This window comes from Heloderma suspectum, chromosome 3 (assembly GCF_057233095.1).
Source record: "Heloderma suspectum isolate Gila_16-S chromosome 3, 16-S_ref, whole genome shotgun sequence".
NCBI lineage: Eukaryota > Metazoa > Chordata > Lepidosauria > Squamata > Helodermatidae > Heloderma > Heloderma suspectum.
This window is the reverse complement of record NC_139460.1, coordinates 222,505,034-222,526,177: the sequence shown is the minus strand read 5'-3', so window position 1 is coordinate 222,526,177 and position 21,144 is coordinate 222,505,034. Positions and strand designations below refer to the sequence as shown.

Below are 21,144 nucleotides of genomic sequence, written 5' to 3'. Positions count from 1 at the left end.
CACATTTGGGGAGATGTGCGTAAATCTCCCAAGCATCATTTTATGTACAAACACCTAAGGTGATATGCCACAGAAGGCAAAAAACATGGCCATCTTTCATCAATCTTGACAGCATGAAAAAAAGACCTTCCTGGACTCCAGTCAGATGACTATCCAATGCCTGGGGTTGCCCAGATCCCAGAGAGTATGTGGGTTGCATTGCTTGGCTGACTGAAGCCGAGGCGCATGGGACGAAGCCTTATATAGGCCTTGCCAACGTCTTGTATCTCACATCTCAAGAGATAGAGGAAATGTGGTGTACTGCTAGATTTTGTTCCTTTTCTTCTCACAATGGCTGGGACAACACAGCCACCATAAGGCTTTCTTCCTCAGAAAATGAGAAGGACCCCAAGCACCACGCAGTGCTGCTAACACGTCCAGGCCTCACAAAGGACCCTAGATGGTGATGCCAACTCTTGCCCTGTAACCACCCCCATCCTGCAGTATGACAATTTGGGAGAATTGTTTAAAGAAAAAGATAGAGATGGCTGCAACAGCTGCCAGATTCCCCCACCCCAGCCCACCTCTCTCTCCCTCCCTCTCCCTCTCTCACACACACAGGGCCCTGCCCCTGACAATTTGCCTCTGCACTGCTATGTGTCCTGGATGCTACCTCCCAAACACCCCCCGTTAGCCTCCCCAACAAGCTTACCAGGCAGGAGTGGGGCAGAGGCAAAGGTCAGCAGTGCCAATGTGCCCAGCCCACTTTTTCCTTTGAAGGGCCAGGCACATGTTGGGATGGGCAACAAGAGCGGGCTTTCCCTGTTGCTTGTCTCTTCAAACAATACCCCTGCTACCCCATAAATTCACTGGGGAGGGCTTTCAAGGTGGCTCAGATGACACGTTTCCTAGGGATCCTTCACCCCTGGCCTGTTGATTCCCACTGAAAATTGCTCCTCGGCTGTTTTTACTAACATAATTTAGGGAGGCCAGCTGTCCTCTTTTGCAGAAAACAGTCCTCTGCTTGAAGGGCTGCCCTGTCCAAGTCCATTTTGAAGATGAAAAACCATCAGGACGGTGGTCCAGCAACTGTGAGCACCTGGGTAGCAGACTGAACAGGCAGGCACACAGGGCATCTGGCGACAGTCTTCCACACTATGGTGAGACTTACTGAGAATAGAATTTAACTTCTATTTAAATTTTAGCAATCATTTCTAAATTTGCATCTATCCATACACATTAGCATATGCCAATCTTATGAAAATCACTGTCTTTTTTTTTTTCCCCCCCTTTTTGGTGATTCATAAGCAGCCACCCTACCAACACTGCAATAATAAAAGCAGCTTAGCGGGTGATTTTCAGTGATAAAAGGGCATGAAGGGAAAGGGCTGAGAAGCCCCTATTCCTCCACATTGGTCTCTCCTCCAAATTGCACCCTCAGCGGCTGCATTATATATATTTTTTTAAAAACTGTCTCTACAAAGAATCACCAAACTACCAAGTCAAGTGTAGTTCTGCCTCCGGGGTGTCGGAGAAATCCACTACAGATTCAAATGAGTTCAGATTTTTATGAATCCAGCCAGCAGATCCTGCTGTGGACTGGCTTTTTCTGAGTTGTGCTGATTCTGATTCTCCTACGTCCTTTAAAAAATCTGATTCTGTCAATTAGTACACAATGGAATAAAAGATGCCTGGCAGTCCATAAAATTCAGACAGAATGGTTATAACAGAATCCATACATCCCTAGTTCTGCCTTGAGTGGGGATAGAAAACGGGTTGGTAGCTAGAGAGGACTGCAGGACATTTCATGAGCCAATTCATGGGCCACTACTCTTCATCATCTCACTGTAAACATTTAACAAATAACAACTCCCTGGTAGAACCTTCCTGTTCTGTGTTCCATTCTTCTTCCTTGGGGATGTTCTCATTTTTTACATTACTTACAGCATTCAGAGTGGCTTCAGGATCAACAGCTCCACCCAGAATTTCTCCTTGAATTAACACAGAGCCATAAAGCTGGCACATGAGAACGGGAGCCAACCACATCTTCGCTTTGCCTATAAAGAATCCTTATTAGCACACGAGTTTGATTCTCCAAACAACTTCATATATTTTCATTATATTCATATTCTTTGCAAGTATTTCTAAAATAATCAGCCTGGCAAAATTAAGCAGATCTTTCACTGGGTCATCATGCTTCAGTTAAATCAGGAGCAAAGGACATCACATTCAACAAAAGTGAATTGACTTTATCCTGAACATAAATCAACGCTCATTAGATAAGCATGGGGTAGGGAAATGCAAATCGGGGCTCCTCACTCGCTTCGCCCAGAGGCGTCTCACACAAACCTCACACACACACACCACTGTCCCGCAAATTCCCCGAGTGTAAGTTGCCACTTACCCTAAAGTCTCAGTACTCTACCCGCAGCTGCGTCCAGCTGCCTCATGGATCCACTGTCGGTACCTTAAAAGAGTGCTCTCGGTCTCCCCTACAATGGCGTTGGTCCCCGAGCGTCTCCCCGCCGCCAGGGAGGGGAAGGCAGTCTAAGTTAACCGCCTGTGGCCACTTCCCCCACTGCGGCCCCTCGGCTCGACGCACGAGAACGCGCCCCAGAAGGCACGATCTGAGTCACGGCACCAAATTGTTAGAAAAAGTTCTTGCTTCGGGTCAAATGAGAGGCCAGGCAGGCGACAGTGGAACCAACAAAGTTTTATTGATCACTTTGCAAAACGGGTGCAGAGCAGTCTGGACCCAGAACATGGCATGCCCAATCTTTTTATACCCCCCCCCAACAGCTCAATAATTCTCCATCAGTTCTTGTCTCTGCGCATGCTCTCAGTATAAACTGACCCATTGTTCTTTGTCTTTTCGCCTGCTCTCAGTATAAACTGACCTATTGTTCTTTGTTTCTTTGCCTGCTTTGTTTAAGCTGACTCATCTGTCACGTGTCATGCCTATGTGTCCGAGCCACTAGCTACACTAGCTACTGATGACCTCCCCTTTTTATCTAACAGTAGTGACACTGTGATTGGCTATTCGGCTATTAAAAGTTGCAAACCGGTTGAGACATTGTCTAGGTGCAGTCTGAGCAGGTTCTGTTTTTCTCATCCAGAATTATTGGTGAATGTTTTAACGATGATATATGTGACATTTCTAAAGGGTCCCAGAACACCTTGACGCAAACGTTAGCTCATAGGTCACAGCAGTTCATCACAGAACTGTTACGCACACTGTTATATGGCCCCCAATGATGTTCCTTCCCACACAGGATATTTGGAAAATGTGGTTCTCTTAAAAAAGGTTTTCTATAAATAAGGGAATGAAGAAATCGGTCCATCTAGGTGAGCTGTTTCGAAATCACACATCCTAGTGAGCCTTCAGTAGAGGGAGGGAAGAACAAGGGGCTTCCCCTTCTAGCTTGTGAATGACTGGCATTATGACTTGGCCACATGGCAGTCAGCTGGCTGGCATGGTCAGACATCTCTCCAGGCCCAGGCATCAGTGCGGAAGCCACTGCCTAGCTGAGTCCCCAAAACTGACTGCCGCACAAGGCTTGGAATTGCATGTTTCACCCTTGTGCTAAGCAACTCTCTTTTTTTTTTAGAAAAAGAACCAAGGTTCACCCAGAGCAGCCAGCAGGTGGCACTGCTGAGCAAACCCTGCTGAGCTTGTCAAATACTGCTGCCTGTAACACCCAATCCTCTCTTAGGCCTTTTAACCCTTGGGCTGGCAAGGGTTAAACGGCCATCACCACCGAGGCCTCCGAGAGAGGGCAGTTTCAGATCAAAGAAGAGTTCTGTGGGGCAAGGAGTGCCTTTGGTGCCCCCCACGCACCTCCCACAGTCAGCTCGGTAGGGCCACTCGGGATTTGTGGGGCCTGGTGCAGATCTGATTTCAAGAATGACATTGCTCAAAAACCTGGATCCTCAGCCACTGTGCTACAATCTGCACAAGCCGAAGTTCGAAAAGCCACATTCTGAGCAGTGCCAGTGCACTATGCAACACAGCAGAACGATCACAGATTTGATTTATAATGTTTTTGTAGCAGTTCCCATCTTTCGGTAAGCATTCTTTATTTTAGAGTATCCATTATGTTTATCTTTAAAAATAATGAAGAAAAGTTATATAAATAAAAAAGGTATGCAACTGACCCCTTACAGCTTCAATTTCTTATTATTTATATAGTACTTGGAGTGTCTGCCGTATTTGAAGTGCTAAGCGCTTGGTAACATTGCCTCAAAGGAAAGCTGTGTTTCACTGATTTTTACGCAGTGCAAATGACATCAAAGTGGAAACTGAAAAAGAAGCATACTTTGAAGCTAATTGAAGGAAGATCCTTTTTGTAATTGGTACCCAAACAACCTGTAGAACCCTGGGAAAAAAAGTTACTGTTATGTATCCCGAGGGGGCAGGGGTACTGTGGGTTAGTTATGGTTGTTGAACCTCGGCAGCTCCTGTAGAGCTGAGAGTAGCAACAGGGGGTGGAGCGTCTGCTAAGTTCTCACTTCTGTGTGTGCTGAATAAAGAACAGTTGTGTTTGAGGTCTGCTGATTCTTGCAGTCATTCGTACCACCTATACAACAGTTACAGACACTTGCTTTTCGCCACCCTACCTCACTGTAGACAGTACATTCAAAAAACACAGCCACTGAGCTCAGCTTGGTGGTCCCCTCAGCTCAACATCCCAGGTGACCACCCCTTAGGCCAGCCCTAGTGTGGGGATTAGCATGGTACAATGGAGAGAACAGAGCAGGGGTGTCAGGATTTTTCTTGAGCCTTGCAATTTAGATTTACGGTATGGGGAGTTTAAAGGGTAAGAGATGGTGCTTATAGGAGGATTAATGCTAATGTATAACAGGGCAAGTAGGGGAGCAAGATTTATTGTATTAGAAGCTTGCTAGATGCCATATATAAATTGATAAGGTTGGAAGGTTATCAAAACATCTCTTATCAACTGTCTCTTCCTTATAAGGAAACTGGATTAAAAGTAAGAGGTCATAGATAAGAACATGTTGTGGTTTGGGGTTCACCTGTCTGGAGATAGAGGGAAGAAAAAAGGAGCTGTTGGCCACATAAAAGAAGAACTTTGACCTGTTTTGTAGTCAACACCTTATGTCAAGGACAGAAGTGATTTTGAGGACAAAAGGATGGATTTTCTGGGAATAGGATGACCTGTAATGTGACATAGACCAAGTAAATGTAAAGATTTCAGAATATGTATTAGAAAGGAGGTTACCAATTCGGGAGGGTATTGAAGTTGATACATGAAGGAGATCTGGATCTATCTTCTTTTACCCTGAACCAAGACATTACTCTGAGCCTAACACTTAGGCCTCAGTGACTCCTTGGTCATGCCTGGAGAAGGAGAAAGTCCCTTTACCCTTCCCAGTAAAGTATAGGTGTGAGTGGAAGGCATACAGCTGCAGGATGTGTGAGTATGCTTTGTTGCTGAGTGGAAGGTTTGTGTGTTTGTTAAACTTTATCTTTCTTTAATAAATGCATTTAGCTCATGACTTTGTTCTAGTCCTTATTTGTAGAGTTTAAGTAAATGTGAGCAAATGTGAACACTCTTGAGTCCCCGAAGGAACTTCACCAACTTCAGCTTCAACATCAGGGCCAAGCTGAGGCTGTTTAAAGTAAGCATGCCTGGGTATCCATCCAATACCAGGGACCCTGAAATGTTAGCCTCCAGTTTTTCCCTTACAGATTAATGATCTTTCTACAGGAGGTTCCTTTAGTGGGAGTTGAGATGTGGAATGTTTAAGGATGAAGGTTGCTTGTGCTGCTTTTTTAATATCTCTAGAGAATTTTAAGGACTATTTGGGTTTTGAAGGAATTGGGCCATTAGGCTTAGAAATTGAACCGTTGGGTTTTGAAGAATTAGGCCACTGGGCTAAGCAGTTGAACCACTGGGTTTTGAGGAACTGGGCCATTGGACTTTGAGGGATTTTTAGACCACGGTTTTGTTACTGGATTCTTTGAGTCTTGAGGAGGGTAGTGAAAGAGTAGCCCGAGGAAGAAACAGCTCCCACCTTAGTTGTTGTTGTTCAGTCGTTGGGTTTTGAAGAATTCTGACTCTTCGTGACCCCATGGACCATAGCACGCCAGGCCTTCCTGTCCTGCGCTCTCTCCCGGAGTATGTTCAAGTCCATATTCATTGCATCGGTGATGCTATCTAGCCATCTCATCCTCTGCCGTCCCCTTCTCCTTTGGCCTTCAGTCTTTCCCAGCATCAGGGTCTTTTCCAGAGAGTTTTCTCTTCGCATTAGGTGGCCAAAATATTTGAGCTTCAGCTTCAGTATCTGTCCTTCCAATGAGCACTCAGGGTTGATTTCCCACCATAGAGCCCGCCTTAAAAGCTACTGGCTAGGGTTTGTGGCCAGAAGCTATGGCCGCAAGTGACTGTGGCCTTGATAGTCTGGTAACCAGGGTATGTGCTGTAGTACAAATGGCTAAAAGGAAGAGGAAAGTTAAAAGGGAACTTTGTCTGATAGCAGGGGAAAGAGATAGATCCCATTTAGAGGAATAACAGGCTTGTGGCAGAAGATGGAAGGAAAAGACTCTGAGTGGTGTTGGGGGGGGGTGAGCCAACAGCTTTGGGGGCAGTTTCCCATAGGCTAATTGCTATTTTGACCCTTTGCTACTAAGACAAAGAGAAAGGGTGAAAAGGGAAAAGAACATTTCCCAGGACACCTAATAAAATAGATTTGCTCTTAAAAGATAAAACTATGGAGGGAGCAAAATTGGCGGAGAAAAGTGACCCAAACATAGCAACCTACTTAAAAAGTAAGGAAGGAGACCCATGGGGCAAAGGGCCTTTTAATGCTGAGAATCCTCTTTTCTTGTTTGAAGAGCAATTTGAAGTATATAGAAAATCAAAATTCAAACCCAGTGAAGATAAAATTAAGATAGCTTGTCTCTGGGGTTTGTACAAATGCACATACTATTTGTCGTGCATGATAGGAACCCTAAGAGAAAAAATAACATGAAGAGTTAAAAAGCCAAAATAAATATCTTATAGAAATAAATGAGCAACTAAAAATACAAAATAAAATGGTCAGCGCACATCTGCAGTTGCTCCTAAAATTTTGATGCAGACTAAGAGTCAGAAAAGGACAAAACTAATTGACCACTCTTAATGCAATAAAGAAATCCAGGCACCGAGAGAAAAAATCAAGTTGGAAAACCACAGCAATGGCCACGGTAGATCTGAGTGATGCTAGAAGGTTTCAGTCTCAAACCGATGCTAAAGAAACAAGGGCACTGATCTGGAAACAATTAAAACATTTAGTTGCTGACCAATTGGATGGATGGACAACCAACTACAGTGTTGATACAAGAACTGATAGATAAATTGTAGCTGACTGGGACAACAATTAGAACTATCAGTTAGCAATGAATCTCACAGAACAGCAATGATAAGAAACTGAAATTTTAACTGAATTATAATAAGAATTAAACGTATTTTGTAAGCTTTGGTATAGTTCTCTTTTGTCTGTGTGCATGTGTGCTTAACCTATATTTTTCAGATACTGGTGTGAAATGACAGATGACAGAAAGATCCGGAGAGAGTGTTGGTATCTTGATTGAGAAAAGTTTGGTAGAAATACTCTGTACAAATAGGAAGCATAAACAGTGATGACTGAAAGTCTCTGACTTATAAGGAAAAGATACAAGTGTTCCAAACATCAAGAATTATATTAGTTACAAGTAAATAAAGATGTCCAGAGCAAAACTTCTGAAGATGTAACAGAGTCCATGGTCAAGATGTGACTCCATCACAGTCATGTGCTAATAACCTCTGACCTTAGAATTTGGACCCTCCATTTTATTATTTGTCAGAAGATCCAGAACTGTTATTAACATATGCAATGTATAATAATGTTTTCCATTGTGGGTAAAAATTGTATTATACAAAACAGACCTTCCACCATATATTCTAAGCTGGCAATAGGATGCTTAATTGGTGATTTTAATGTGATTAGTTTGTTTTGCTTGATTGGAATGAACAGTCTTCTGGATGGTTTATGTTTCTTTAATCTGTTCATTCTGATTAAAGATTGGAGGGATGAAGAAACCCAGAAAAGACTGATAAGCCCAAATGAATAGCAGATGAAAAAAAGCTCACAAAAAGCTTAGAGATGACCTGAAAACACAAAAGGACACATATAGGAAGTGGAAAGAAGGCCAAGTAACAAAGGAAGAGTACAGGCAGGTAGCACAGGATTGCAGGGATGGCGTCAGGAAGACTAAAGCTGAGAACGAGCTGAGGTTAGCGAGGGATGCTAAAAACAACAAAAAGGCTTTCTTTGGCTACATGCATAGTAAAAGACAGATGAAAGTAATGATGGTTCAGCTATTAAATAAGGATGGCAAAATGATAACATGACAAAGAAAAGGCAGAGGTGCTCAATTCCCAGAGTGGGAGGTGGCAGTATTGCAACCAAAACTCTCCCCACGACCTGAGTTCGATCCCAGTGGAAGCTGGCTAGGGATGTACGAAATGTACTTACCTTTCCACAGATTATGTTTATGGTGGGGGAGAGGCGTTCCTCCCCCTTGGAAGGATGTGCCGGCTGTGCTCCGCGGCGGCTCTGCAGAGCAGCCGGCCAGGCCCAGGCCAGAGCTGTCCGCAGCCGGATTTCCGGCCGCAGAGGGCTCTGGGTAAAAAAACCAAACAAACTGCTATTTAACAAACTATTACGGCAAAAATAAAGGGGAACGCAAATAGCGCCCGCTACGCTATTTGCGTTCCCCTTTATTTTCGCCGTAATAGTCTACGTAAATATTTACGTAGACTAAGATGGCCAAAAATTAGGAACACAAATGGCAGCGGCCGTAGCCACCGCCATTTGCATACGCAGTTTTTTTTTTAACCCAGCCGTGATAGGCTATGTAAATCTTTACGTAGCCTATCACGTCTCTGTAAAAAAAAAAAAAGCAATTTCCAGACTGCAAATGGCGGCGGCAGCAGCCAGTCGGAAGACCAGCCGCCGCCGCCGCCGCCGCCGCCGCCACAGCCGCCGCTGCAGCCGCCGCCGCCCGGAACATCCACCCCAGGTAAGTCTCGTCCCGGGGGGGATCCGCAGGGGGGCGGGGGGGCAGGCCGTTCCGCCACAGATTTTGGGGGGCCAAATGCACTGGCATTCGGCCTCACCGAGATTCGTGGCGGAATTCTCTGACATCCCCACTGGGTCCCAGGTTGCCGGCTCAGGTCAACTCAGCCCTCCATACTTCCGAGGTCGGTAAAATGAGTACCCAGCTTGCTGGGGGAAAGGTAGTCATGACTGGGAAAGGCAATGGCAAACCACCCTGCTACAGTCTGCCATGAAAACGTCAGCGCAAGCGGCGTCCCTCTAGGGGTCAGTAATGACCTGGTGCTTGCACAGGAGGAACCTTTCCTTTCCTTTTGTCCTAAAAAAAGGGTCTATGACCCCCCCCCCCGGCAAAGGCAAAGTACAGGCTGAAGGGGCAGGATTGCAGCTTGATATCGATAAGCATATGGTCAAGGAACACCTAATTACTTTGAATGAGTTCAAATTTCCAGGGCCAGATGAACTGCACCCTAGAGTAATAAAGGAACTGGCAGAAGAACTCTCAGAACCGCTGTCTATTCTCTTTGAGAAATCATGGAGGACGGGTGAAGTGCCAGATGACTGGAGGAGAGCTAATGTTGTCCCTATCTTCAAAAAGGGTAAAAAGGAGGAACCTGGGGACTACAGACCAGTCAGTCTGACATCAATTCCTGGGAAAATTCTGGAGCAGATGATAAAGCAATCCATCTGTAAGCACCTTCAAAACAATGCAATGATTACTCGAAGCCAACATGGATTTTTCAAGAACAAATCCTGCCAGATGAATCTGATCTCGTTTTTTGATCAAGTAACCTCCCTTGTGTACCATGGGAATGCTGTAGATATAATATACCTCGACTTCAGCAAAGCTTTCAACAAAGTGCTCCATGATATCCTGATGAGCAAACTAGCTCAAAGTGGGCTAGATGAAACAATGATCCGGTGGATCCACAGTTGGCTACAGAATCGGACTCAAAGACTGCTCATCAATGGGACCTTCTCAAACTGAGGAATGGTGACGAGTGGGGTACCACAGGGCTCAGTCCTGGGCCCAGTGCTCTTCAACATTTTTATGAATGACTTGAAGAGGAGGTGCAGGGAATGCTGATCAGATTTGCAGATGACACAAAATTGGACGGGATAGCTAATACGCTGGAAGACAGAAACAAAATTCAAAGTGATCTGGATAGACTGGAGTGCTGGGCAGAAAACAGCCAAATGACATTTAATAGGGATAAATGTCAAGTTCTGCACCTAGGAAAAAGAAAGCAAATGCACAGTTACAAGATGGGGGATACGTGGCTCAACAACACTACAAGTGAGAAGGATCTTGGAACTGTTGTCGATCACAAGCTGAATATGAGCCAACAATGTGATGTGGCTGCAAAAAAGGCAAATGCTCTTTTGGGCTGCATTAATAGAAGCATAGCTTCCAAATCCCGGGAAGTACTAGTTCCCCTCTACTCAGCACTGGTTAGGCCTCATCTGGAGTACTGTGTCCAGTTCTGGGCACCACACTTTAAGAACGATGCAGACAAACCGGAGAGTGTTCAGAGGAGAGCAACAAAGATGATCAGGGGACTGGAAACAAAGCCCTATGAGGAGAGACTGAAAGAACAGGGCATGTTTAGCCTTGAGAAGAGAAGACTGAGGGGAGATAGGATAGCACTCTTCAAGTACTTGAAAGGTTGTCACAGAGAGGAAGGCCAGGATCTCTTCTTGATCATCCTAGAGTGCAGGACACAGAATAATGGGCTCAAGTTACAGGAAGCCAGATTCCGGCTGAACATCAGGAAAAACTTCCTGACTGTTAGAGCAATACGACAATGGAACCAATTCCCTAGGGAGGTGGTGAGCTCTCCCACACTGGAGGCCTTCAAGACGACGCTGGACAGCCATCTGTCAGGGATGCTCTGATGTGGATTCCTGCATTGAGCAGGGGGTTGAACTCGATGGCCTTGTAGGCCCCTTCCAACCCTACTATTCTATGATTCTATGATTGAGTCCATATGTATTGCCATGTTCCTGCTGTTTCCCTTGAATCTACATGATACTGTGATACCCTTAAGGTGAGCCAGCAGTACGCAGACAGAAATCCTTTAACACACAGCACATATTAACACAATTATTAACCCTGGAAACAAGCTGAAATGTTAGTTTCCAGGTGGGACAGTCAGTGGAGGTCCCTTCTGCGAGCTCTGCTGACCTCCTCCATTCTGGAAATGAGCATTTCAGCTCCTTTCCAGTTGCTTTAGGAAGCACTAGCTTCCCGTTGCATCAGCAGTGGGTCCCACTGGCGCACAGGCAGTGTTGGATACTGCCCAGAGATTATATGTATAGCACAGCAGAGGGAAGCTTGGTAAGATATTCAGGTAGCTAGGGATGGGCGAACTCCCCCTCGTCATGTTCACAGGCAGCTCACTAGACTCCTGGTGGCTGCCCGACCCTGGCGGGCACACGGGACAAGCCGCGAGACGGTCCGTGGGTGCCTGGGAAGAGCTTGTAAACTTTTTACTTCTGAGCTGCCATTTTGTGCAAAAATTGTGGGTTTAAATTTACAGAAATCACCATTTGCACAAAATGGCAGCTGTAAATAGAGCCATTTGTGCAAAATTGGAGGCATCAATGGTCTAGTTAGTGCTGTAGCGGTAAATTTTGTAGTACAGGAGCTCATCGTGACAGCCCCCCATAGCCATGCCTTCAAGGGTAGTCCAAAAATGCACTGAGCCATGTGGAATTCAATCAAAGGAAAGGAAAGACTTCCTCTATGCCAGCCCTATGCAACCTGGTGCCCTCCAGATGTTTTGGACTCCCACAATTAACCATTCAACTCTAATTACACACACATAATTTTTAAGGCATCAAACAGCAGAAGGATTCAGATAATTACTTAAACCAAATATCTGTTAGAGTGATCCTGGTACAGATCACTGTTTCCTCAACGCTAAAAGCGAGGAAACAGCTCTCAGAAAACACCCCCATCCTAGGGGTGTACAAAACCCCGCTTACCTGGCTCTGCCGGGTTCCGCAGGTGGGGGGAGGCGATCCATTCCTCCCCCCAGGATCCTCGACAGGGGGGGAGATGATCCATTCCTCCTCCCCGGAATCCTGCCCGGCTGGCTCCGCTCAGCGGCCAGGCTGCAGAGCTGCCGGCCGGGCCAACCCGCAGCAGGGCCTCCAGCTGCTGCCGGGCTGGTGCGGACGCAAATGGCATCCTGTGTAAGGGACGCCATTTGCATGCCTACGCTGGCCCGTGATAGGCTACATAAATATTTACATAGCCTATCATGGCAGAAAAAAAAGGGAACACAAATGGCGGCCGCTGTAGCTGCCGCCATTTGCATTCCCTTAGTTTTGCTGTGATAGGCTATGTAAATACTTATGTAGCCTATCACGGCTTCCGCAGGGACGCAAATGACATCCCTGCATTAGCCGTGGTAGGCTACGTAAGTATTTACGTCGCCTATCACGGCTATATGGATGAAGCGAATGGCGGATGCAGACGCTATCGGCTATGCAGCACGGACGGCAGCAGGTAGTTGCTCTGTTCCGGGCCCATTTCATGGGGGGGCGGGGGGGCTTCATTCCACCACGGATTTCAAGGGGCCAAATGCACAAGCATTTGGCCTCAGCGAGATCCATGCCTACCCCATCCCAATCTCAGTGGGTACGGAATGCTGGACAAACTCGAGACGGATTATGAGCTCGGGTTTCTAAGAATCCAACCTGCAGAAGCCACTGCGGATTGCCCTCCTCAGGCTATGCAGAGTCCATGGACTTCTGGATCTTTTGTACTTTCCCGAAATTTGAACAAATTTATTCGTAGAAAAATACAGAAGTTTCTGCTGAGACTGGTAAATATACACAGGGGAAAGTTGAATGGAATGGGGAACAATACGCTAAATGTTATGTACTAAGGTAAATTATGTAAATTTTTATGAACCCGGTTACGAAATTGTTTGTGTATTTTTCCACACAATGAAAAAAATCAAATCCGTCTGTGAACGATCGACAGAACAAAAGGTGTCTGACAATCCGTGAAACACAGATGGAGTGGCTTTTACACAATCCATACATCCTTAGTTTAAGCCTCCCCATCTCTGAGTGCTGAGGGCAGGGGCCGCATGTGCATGCATGCATGTGAACAGTCACCACCACCCAGAATTACATGCCACTCTCAGGGCTCAAAATGTTGCCCACCTCTGTTATACGGAGTCATTTTCATATGCCTTGTTTGGCCTAAACATACTCATCCTATTAACTGGGTCCCAGGGCATGGTCTGAAGGCACATGAAGCAGCCACCTTGCTGAAGCTGAGTAGGTCTGGGTCTGGTCAGTGCTTGGAAGGGAGACCACTTGGAAACCACATGTAGCCACCTTGAGTTCCATGATGGAAGAAAGGTGGGATATAAATATAAAAAACAAAGAAACTGTACAATAAACCAATTTCTGTGAATGAGAAATTGTCAGGTCCAGGACATCAGCAGTTGGTGCCCTCGACTAGAACACCAGGGCCAGGGGTGATGGAGGTGGGCAGAGAACCAAGATTCCTCTGGCAAGGGTCACACATTCACAAGGCGTGGGAGGGCTAGAGGCAAGAACAGGGTCCAGAGCAGGCAGAGTTCAGGTACAATCAAGCCTGTGACAGGGCCACAGGCAAAAGCAGTGCCCACAGCAGGCTAAGATCAATTACTGGAAAGGTGCTGCGGGGCTAGAGGCAAAGGCGTCATCAGGAACAGGCAAGGGTCAAGCATCAGCAAGGTGTAACAAGATCAGGGCAAGAGGCAAAAACACAATGCTTCCCCCATGAAGACTTGTGTTGCTGGGGCAAAGATTGGAGGAAAGAGGAAGCCCTTTATAGGGCTTCCCGAGGCTCCCAGCTGGTCTGTGTTAGAGGACTCGGGAGCACCTGCAGGCCCATTGCTTAATCCTGCAACGACTGCCGCATAGACCAGGCTGCCTTCTGTATCTGGCCACCACATGGCTCTGCAGAGCTTCCCAGGTCGGGCAGATCCAACGGTCAGGACTGTCCTGTTTTCTAGACAGAAGAACCTCCGTTGGCAGAGTTCAAACACAGACACACTACACTGGGCACGATTTAAGAAAGGTTTGACGACACTTTATTTGTTTTAAGTTGTAGTTTGCACTCTTGTGGGTGGAACTCCTGAGAGAGCAAGCTGTTTCAGAAAGGCGCAAGTGAAAATCAAATGTGTTGTGTAAATTTTTGCAGGCACAGAGTTGGATGCAAGCAGGCAATGGCGAGATACATTTCTGAGCTACGAATGACAGTCCATTATTGTTGGTTGGGATCATGTATGATTACTAGTGAGATATGAATAACTTGTGTTTCCCTCTTTCACTTTTGGTATAGGTAAAAGAGGGCATTAACAGGACATTATTTCTTTTTAGGGGACAGATGTAAAACAATAATCACAGCGATAACCATGGTTTTGAGCATAGCTGGCCAAGGTCTTGGTAGGAGACACTAATGGGATCAGCTTCTTCTAGTCAAGGATTGCTTAAACTGGCCATGCAGCCTGCTGTGGTGATAAAAGGAATCCAAATGTTAGTTCTTTGTCTCACACTAGTTATATGTTGCTGGATCAAGAGGCAGACACAAAAATTACAAAAAGCCCGTGGTTAGCCCTAAGTGTGCAACCCACCTTGTAGTAGATGATAAGGATGGAAGGAAAATTTGTTCAGTCCAAATTTTTATACAAATGTGCCCAATTTGCACCTCCCAAAACTATATGAGAACCAGAATGCACCTGCGCACTGAAATCCCCACTTTCCAGAATTTTGCAACACAACTTGCAACTCCAAAAATTCATATATTAAGGAAAAGAACACACAAACATGTGTATATTAGGGGAAACTACCAACACAGATGCATTATATTGGGAATAAACACTTGTAAAAAGTGTGCACATGAGGAAAAGTGAATACAAAATTGGGATATTGGGAGAAATGCACACGAAAATATAGATGAATTTTCATTCAGACCATTTTTTGCCAAATTCACAGACTGATGCACAAATGGGCTGAAATGAACATATCATTGGGAGAATGAGAAACTACGTGAAACCAAAATGGATAGATTCAGTCCCATCCCTAGCAATGATGACAAATGACCATTTTTCTCAGAGAGTTGTCAAGAAGCTGACTGCAATGGAAGAACTCCAAAACCCTGGACCTAGAGCAAGTCCCCAAGATCTAGGAACATGGCTAAAGATCTGAATGAAAAGGCCACTTCAGGGGGATTCTGGGAATGGGAAATTTCTAACAGGTGTGGTAAGATGGCCTACGTACTGGACTGAAGGTAAGAGAATGGAGCAAGAATAAATTTGCTAATTTGTGGTTTAAACTAGTCAAGATCGCCTCTTGGGGCCCATTAGCATGAAACACCTTACAAATACAAAACTAAGAGCAACTTGGTTTGGCCAATGCACAAAATAACGGCTATGTTTGGTGCAACATATACAGAAAGGAAGAAGGTATGCCAAGTGTCATGTCTGAAGCGACAAGGATGGTTGGACCTGTTCAAACTTCTTGCTCAAGCCACTTGTGAAAGCCATCATGAGGGAAAGCTGCTACTGATATTTGTACATACACATACATAGATTGGATTATATGGGATTTTTTGCCTGTAAGTACTAAGGCTGGGCCTTATCATTTGGCGCAGCTTTCCCCTACCCCCACCACACCGTTGAGTGAGGAGTTGGGTGATGGGTGCAAAATGCTCCATGAAGTTTGGGGTGTGGCTGTTTGAATGGGCAGGAGAAAACATTCTGGGGTAGGGGTACTTAGAGTTACATGAGGTGGTCTAGGTGTGTTCTTTTCCCCCTATTATTTTTTTCACAATTTAAAAAAGCCAAGCCACAGAAATGTGAAAATATACCCACAAATGCCCCTGGCTTTTTGGACAGACTGCCTTTTAGTGTGCTACAGAGTGCTTTACCAATTAAAAAAAACAGAGAAGGAGAATGTTGCTTTACCTAAAAAAAAAAAAAAAAGGACCAAAGACAGAGTTCTCTGATTTTATGCAGAAGGCCTTTTACCTCTGACAGGAAATACTTTTGAAAAAAAGAAAGGACAGAATGGCTCTGAGAATGTGTAGAGTTCTCTTTTGAGGCAATATCTGGGGTTTTTTAAGACTGCATCTAATTCAGGGGGGCTCACATGCAATCCCCATTACTCCCCCAATTTTAAAAATGGTGCCCAAAAGGAGTACTAAAAGGGTTAAATTTAGCTTGGAGGAGTGCAGGGGTGAAAGAGGCCCCCAGACTTCCCTTTTGTCAATCTGCTCTGAGGTGAATCCAGTTCTGAACATATGCTTCCTTACCCATCCACACCACACCACCAAATAAGACTTCTAGCTTTAGAAAACTTCTAATGAATTGTATTACTGTTAGGGATGGCGGCGAATTCCGCCACAGACTCCAGTGAGGCCAGATTCTTTAGAATTCTTTAGAATCCAGCCCCCCAGAGTCCGTGGCGGAACGGAGCAATCCCCCCTGCCACCCAGCGAAGTCCCTGTGGACCGGATCCTACCTGCCTCTGGCAGTCCAGATCCGGCCGCTGTTGGCCACTGCTCCGGTGTGCGGCCATGAATGGTGTCCTGCGTAGGGGACGCCATTTGTGTCGCTGCTTTAGCCATGATAGGCTACGTAAATATTTACACAGTCTATCACGGCTAAAGCAGGGACGCAAATGGCGTCCACTACGCTAAAACAGGGACGCCATTTGCATCTGCAGCAGCCCGGCTGTGGATCGGCCTGGCCGGCGGCTCCGCGGACACACTGTGGAGCGCAGCTGGCCAGGGAGGATTCCGGGGGGGAGGAACGGATCGCCTCCCCCCCCCACGGACCCCAGTGGTGCAAGGTAAGTGGGGTTTCGTGCACCCCTAATTACTGTTCAACTCATCTTATAGTTAGACTTGCAGAGAGTGGGAGATCAACAGCACAATTTAACCATATCTCATGGCCTTTTAAATCTAAAGCAAGTTGTACCAATCTGGGAAAACTAGGCACAGAGAAAGAGACATGTCTTATAGTAAAAGTTGTTATGGCACCACTGACAAGGCGGCAGACTTTTCTAGGCCATCACCATGGGATGGTGGAGCCCTACAAGGTGTCCAGGAGTGGGCAGGAATCCCCACTCTATTTGACTAATACTGCACGGTCCATAAACCCAATAAAAAAGATGAAGTGCCCGCATCAGTGGGGATCATTATTTAGCAGCCATAGAAGGGTGGGACCAGTGACAAACCAAGAAAGCTCAGCAGTGTCAGGCAGAAAAAGAATTGTCTTCTTCAAGGGAAGAGGCAGTGGAGTTGCAGATACAACTCTCCATTTTAGGGGAAATAATAGATCAACAGAGAGGGAAAATAAGATAACTAAAAGGCCAATTGATACAAACTAATGGGTGGCTCGAGAAAGAACAAAGAGCATCTAGACAGATACTGGGGCTGCAAGAATTGGTCAGACAACAACAGGGTGGCCCAAAGAGGAGCTACAGAGAAAATTACAGTTAGCTCAACTACAGGTAGTGTGCATCACAGTAGAAAGGGGATCCATGTGATGGAGTTCATCTTGGTTGCTGTGATGATGGCTGTGAAAACGACCCCTGCTGCAACCCGGGGCGTGTTTCCACGCTATCGGCTTCACTTTGTTTGCAACTTTGTTGCAATGTTTCCCCAATTGCATCTTCTCCTTTTCCAGTTTCCACAGTCCTTAAAGTCCTGGCTTATCATTGCTATAGCCTGGGGCTCTGTGGTGTTTCCACTGAGCTCTACTAGGGATGGGGGAGAATTTCTCCCCGAAACTTCGGGGGGCCAAGTGCCAACGTGTTCGGTCCCCCAAAGTAGTTTCGGGGAGAAATTCTCCGCACCCCCCCCCGCACCCCGCACACACACCCCGGGACGGGACTTACCTTTCCCGAATGTCCCTCCCGGCGGCGGGTCCTGGCGGCGGTTCGTCAGGTCTTCGACAGGGGCAGAGGCGGCAGCCGGTCTTTCGACCGGCTGCCGCCGCCGCCATTCCAATAAAAGTAAAAAAAAAAAAACGCCCCCGTGATAGGCTACGTGACGATTAACGTAGCCTATCACGGCTAGATTTGCAAAGTCAGCCGTGATAGGCTACGTAAATCGTCACGTAGCCTATCACGGATGACTTAAAAAAAAAAAAGTGCGTACGGCTAATGGCGGCCCCCATAGGGAGCCGCCATTCACGTTCCTTATTTGGTCGCTGTAGTCTACGTAAAGATTTACGTAGACTACAGTGACCAAATAAGGAACGGGAATGGCGGCTCCCTATGGGGGCCGCCATTTGCGTACACGCTTTTTTTTTTTTTTAAGTCACCCATGATAGGCTATGTGACGATTAACGTAGCCTATCACGGCTGACTTTGCAGATCTAGCCATGATAGGCTACGTTAATCATCACGTAGCCTATCACGGGGGCGTTTTGTTTGTTTTTTAACTTTTTATTTCGCGGCCGGGCGAGGCGAGGCACCTCCTCCCCAGCCTGAATTTCAGCTGGGCGAGGCGGGAAGCCTCCCCCCCCGGCCTGAATTTCAGCCGGGTGAGGTGGGAAGCCTCCCCCCCCCGGCCTGAACTTCGGGGGGAGCAGCGAAGCACCCCCCCCACCGCGAAGCAAGCTGCGAGACCAGGTAAGTGGCTTTCGTGCACCCCTAGCTCTAATCAAATTATTTTCTTGATGGCTGGATGGAGTCTGAGAGGAGTCTGGGTTGGGTCTGATTACCTCATCAGTGTTCCCACCTCCTCAGCCATGTTTCCAGGACAACAGAAGGAGAAGCTAATGGAGGAGTATGGGATTTTTTAAAAGGAATCAGTGTTGCTGTGAAGAGAGAGGTTTCCCCCCTCTCCCCCCCACTTTCTCCTTTCCCCTGAAAGTTCAGATTCACCTGCATTTCAGGCCTCATTGAGTACAATGGGAGTTACTTCTGAGTAGGCACACATGTGCTTGTGCTAGGAAAGTGGGTGGGGATGACACAAAGAGTGTAACCAGCCCCCATTTTAACCCAGAGGACCTCACTGACCACAATGGGAGTTACTTCTGACATGACAGTAATGGGTTTTGTTGTGTGAAAGAGAGTGAAACCAGCCCCCATTTGTAAAAGAGCTTCGAGATCGCACTTAATTGCATTTAAGGAATTGGGCTTAAAAGTGTGCCATTTCAATTGAAGGGGAATCTCTGCAAGTTCTGATGTGGGCATTCAAAGGCAAGCCTCAGTCAGCACAATGGGAGCAATTCATCGGAGCCTTGCTTGGTCGCTTAAAGGAATTGGGCTTTAATGTGTGCCATTTCAACTGAGGGGGAATCATAGCCTCATCCACCTCAGTGGGAGTTACTTTTGAGGAGACACAAATGGGGTTGTTGTAGGAAAAAGAGTGAAACCAGCCCCCAGGATCTCTACATGGAAGCTGTGAATGAGTTACATCCTAAGGCGATGGACTGAAGCCTTGAGATCGCGCTTAATCGCATTTAAGGAATTGGGCTTTGATATGTGCCCTGTCAACTGAGGGGCTTCTCTGTCATTTCTGTGGTCATTGAGAGGGCAAGCGTCATTCAGCACAATGTGAAAAAACACCCCTTGACTGGGGTCACGGGCTGTGTTCTAGTGCTTATTTTCAATGATGTTTTAAAAGTTGGTCCCTCGGCATCCTGCTCCAAAACAGCGATGAAACTTCTGGAAAACAGGGAGGGAAAGGGCTGGGTCACTGAGGTCAGAGCGACACACCCACAAAGGCCGGGCTACACGCTCCATGGGCAGGACTATGATACCGGACCCAGTGCTATTGTGGAAACAGGTCAGTAATGGAGCCGTGGTAAGCTGGAAAAGTCAGACAAAAAGCAGTCTCAGAAGAAGCGGTTGTTCAGTGATAAAATACGAGGCTAGTGCTGAATGGCCATGACATCATGGAAACACAGAGACCTCACTGTGCAGCCAGGTTGGAGTAAATTGCTGGTGGAAACACAGCCCCATCGTGGCTGTCGAAATCACCGCCACCAGCACTCCTGTTCCACCCCCACCAGCCGCCACACCTCATGGGAGTCAAACTACAAGGATGGCCATTATTTCCCCAGCAGAGGCAAGCCTCCTGGCCAATTGATCATATCAGCCCACTAGTCATTCAAAATCCCCTCCCATGGGCCACAAAGTGTGCAATCCTATGGCTGCTAGTCAGCAGCTAGACGGCCATAGGATATGTCAGTTTCTGGGAACCAACCTTGGAACCCATGCTCTGAGGTTGATTCCCTGACAACCCCTGCTCCATGCTTGGATGACGAGCAAGAAGTGGCAAAAATGGGGTGTTTCTGGGGGTGTTCCAGGGCAGGGAAGGTGGAAATGCCAGTAGGACACATCGAGCATGTCGTCCAGCAGCCACTTCCCCTGCTCCGCCTTCCTGCACCTAGACAGTCACAATCAGCTGTCTAGCCGCAAATGCAGGGCAGGGGAAGCATGGTGGGAATGATCCCCTCCACGCTTCTCCTGCCCTGCATTGGATAGGTGGTCGCCTCTGAGTTCGGAGATAGCCGCCTATCCCAGTAGGATTGCTCCCTAAAGCACTAAAAACAGATACCCTACACAATTCAAATTTTGGGGAAATCAGGATGGTCCTCCCAGCCAGCTCCCCAGGCACAGAAGAACAAATTCACATGCAGTAGAAGAAGCCCACAAGGAAAAGACTGGTGCCCAAATGCTGGTTGCCCACAGAGCTGGTGTAACTGATTTCAAAATCATTCTAATAATTATTACTAAACCGGGCTCTTCACATGCCAGGAGACAGGCAACCATACCCTGAGGAATGAGAGTAGGGTAAAGACGGGGGGATTATAAACACCATCAGGCTCTGGGCATGGCCCTTTGTAGACTAAAAGTAGCACCGAAAGTTGAGGGGATACAAAGAGCAGTTGGCCACAGAAACTCTTAAGAGATCTGTCTTAAGACAGGTGTTGCTCTCCATTCAAGCGGTGAAGAGTCTGTGGGGTCCTGTGGAATTGGCAGATTGGATGGCCCTCATAGATAAGGTTAAGAGTGTAAAAACCATGTTTGGACTGAGTA

At 46.6% G+C, this 21,144-nt stretch overlaps 1 protein-coding gene across 3 annotated transcripts in view; it reads right to left on the bottom strand.

Annotated features, from left to right (window-relative positions):
• LOC146350790 (lipase member K-like) overlaps positions 1 to 21,144 on the bottom strand; it is a 60,142-nt gene that overhangs the window by 24,806 nt on the left and 14,192 nt on the right. For 2 of the 3 annotated variants that reach the window (XM_084845754.1, XM_084845752.1), the window contains exon 2: positions 1,924 to 2,036. In XM_084845754.1, coding sequence (XP_084701880.1) covers positions 1,924 to 2,025 — 102 coding nt within the window. In that variant the 5' untranslated portion in view covers positions 2,026 to 2,036. Of the gene's footprint in view, positions 1 to 1,923; positions 2,037 to 2,383; positions 2,962 to 21,144 lie in introns of those variants that run through there. The other variant, XM_084845753.1, reaches the window with a different exon arrangement.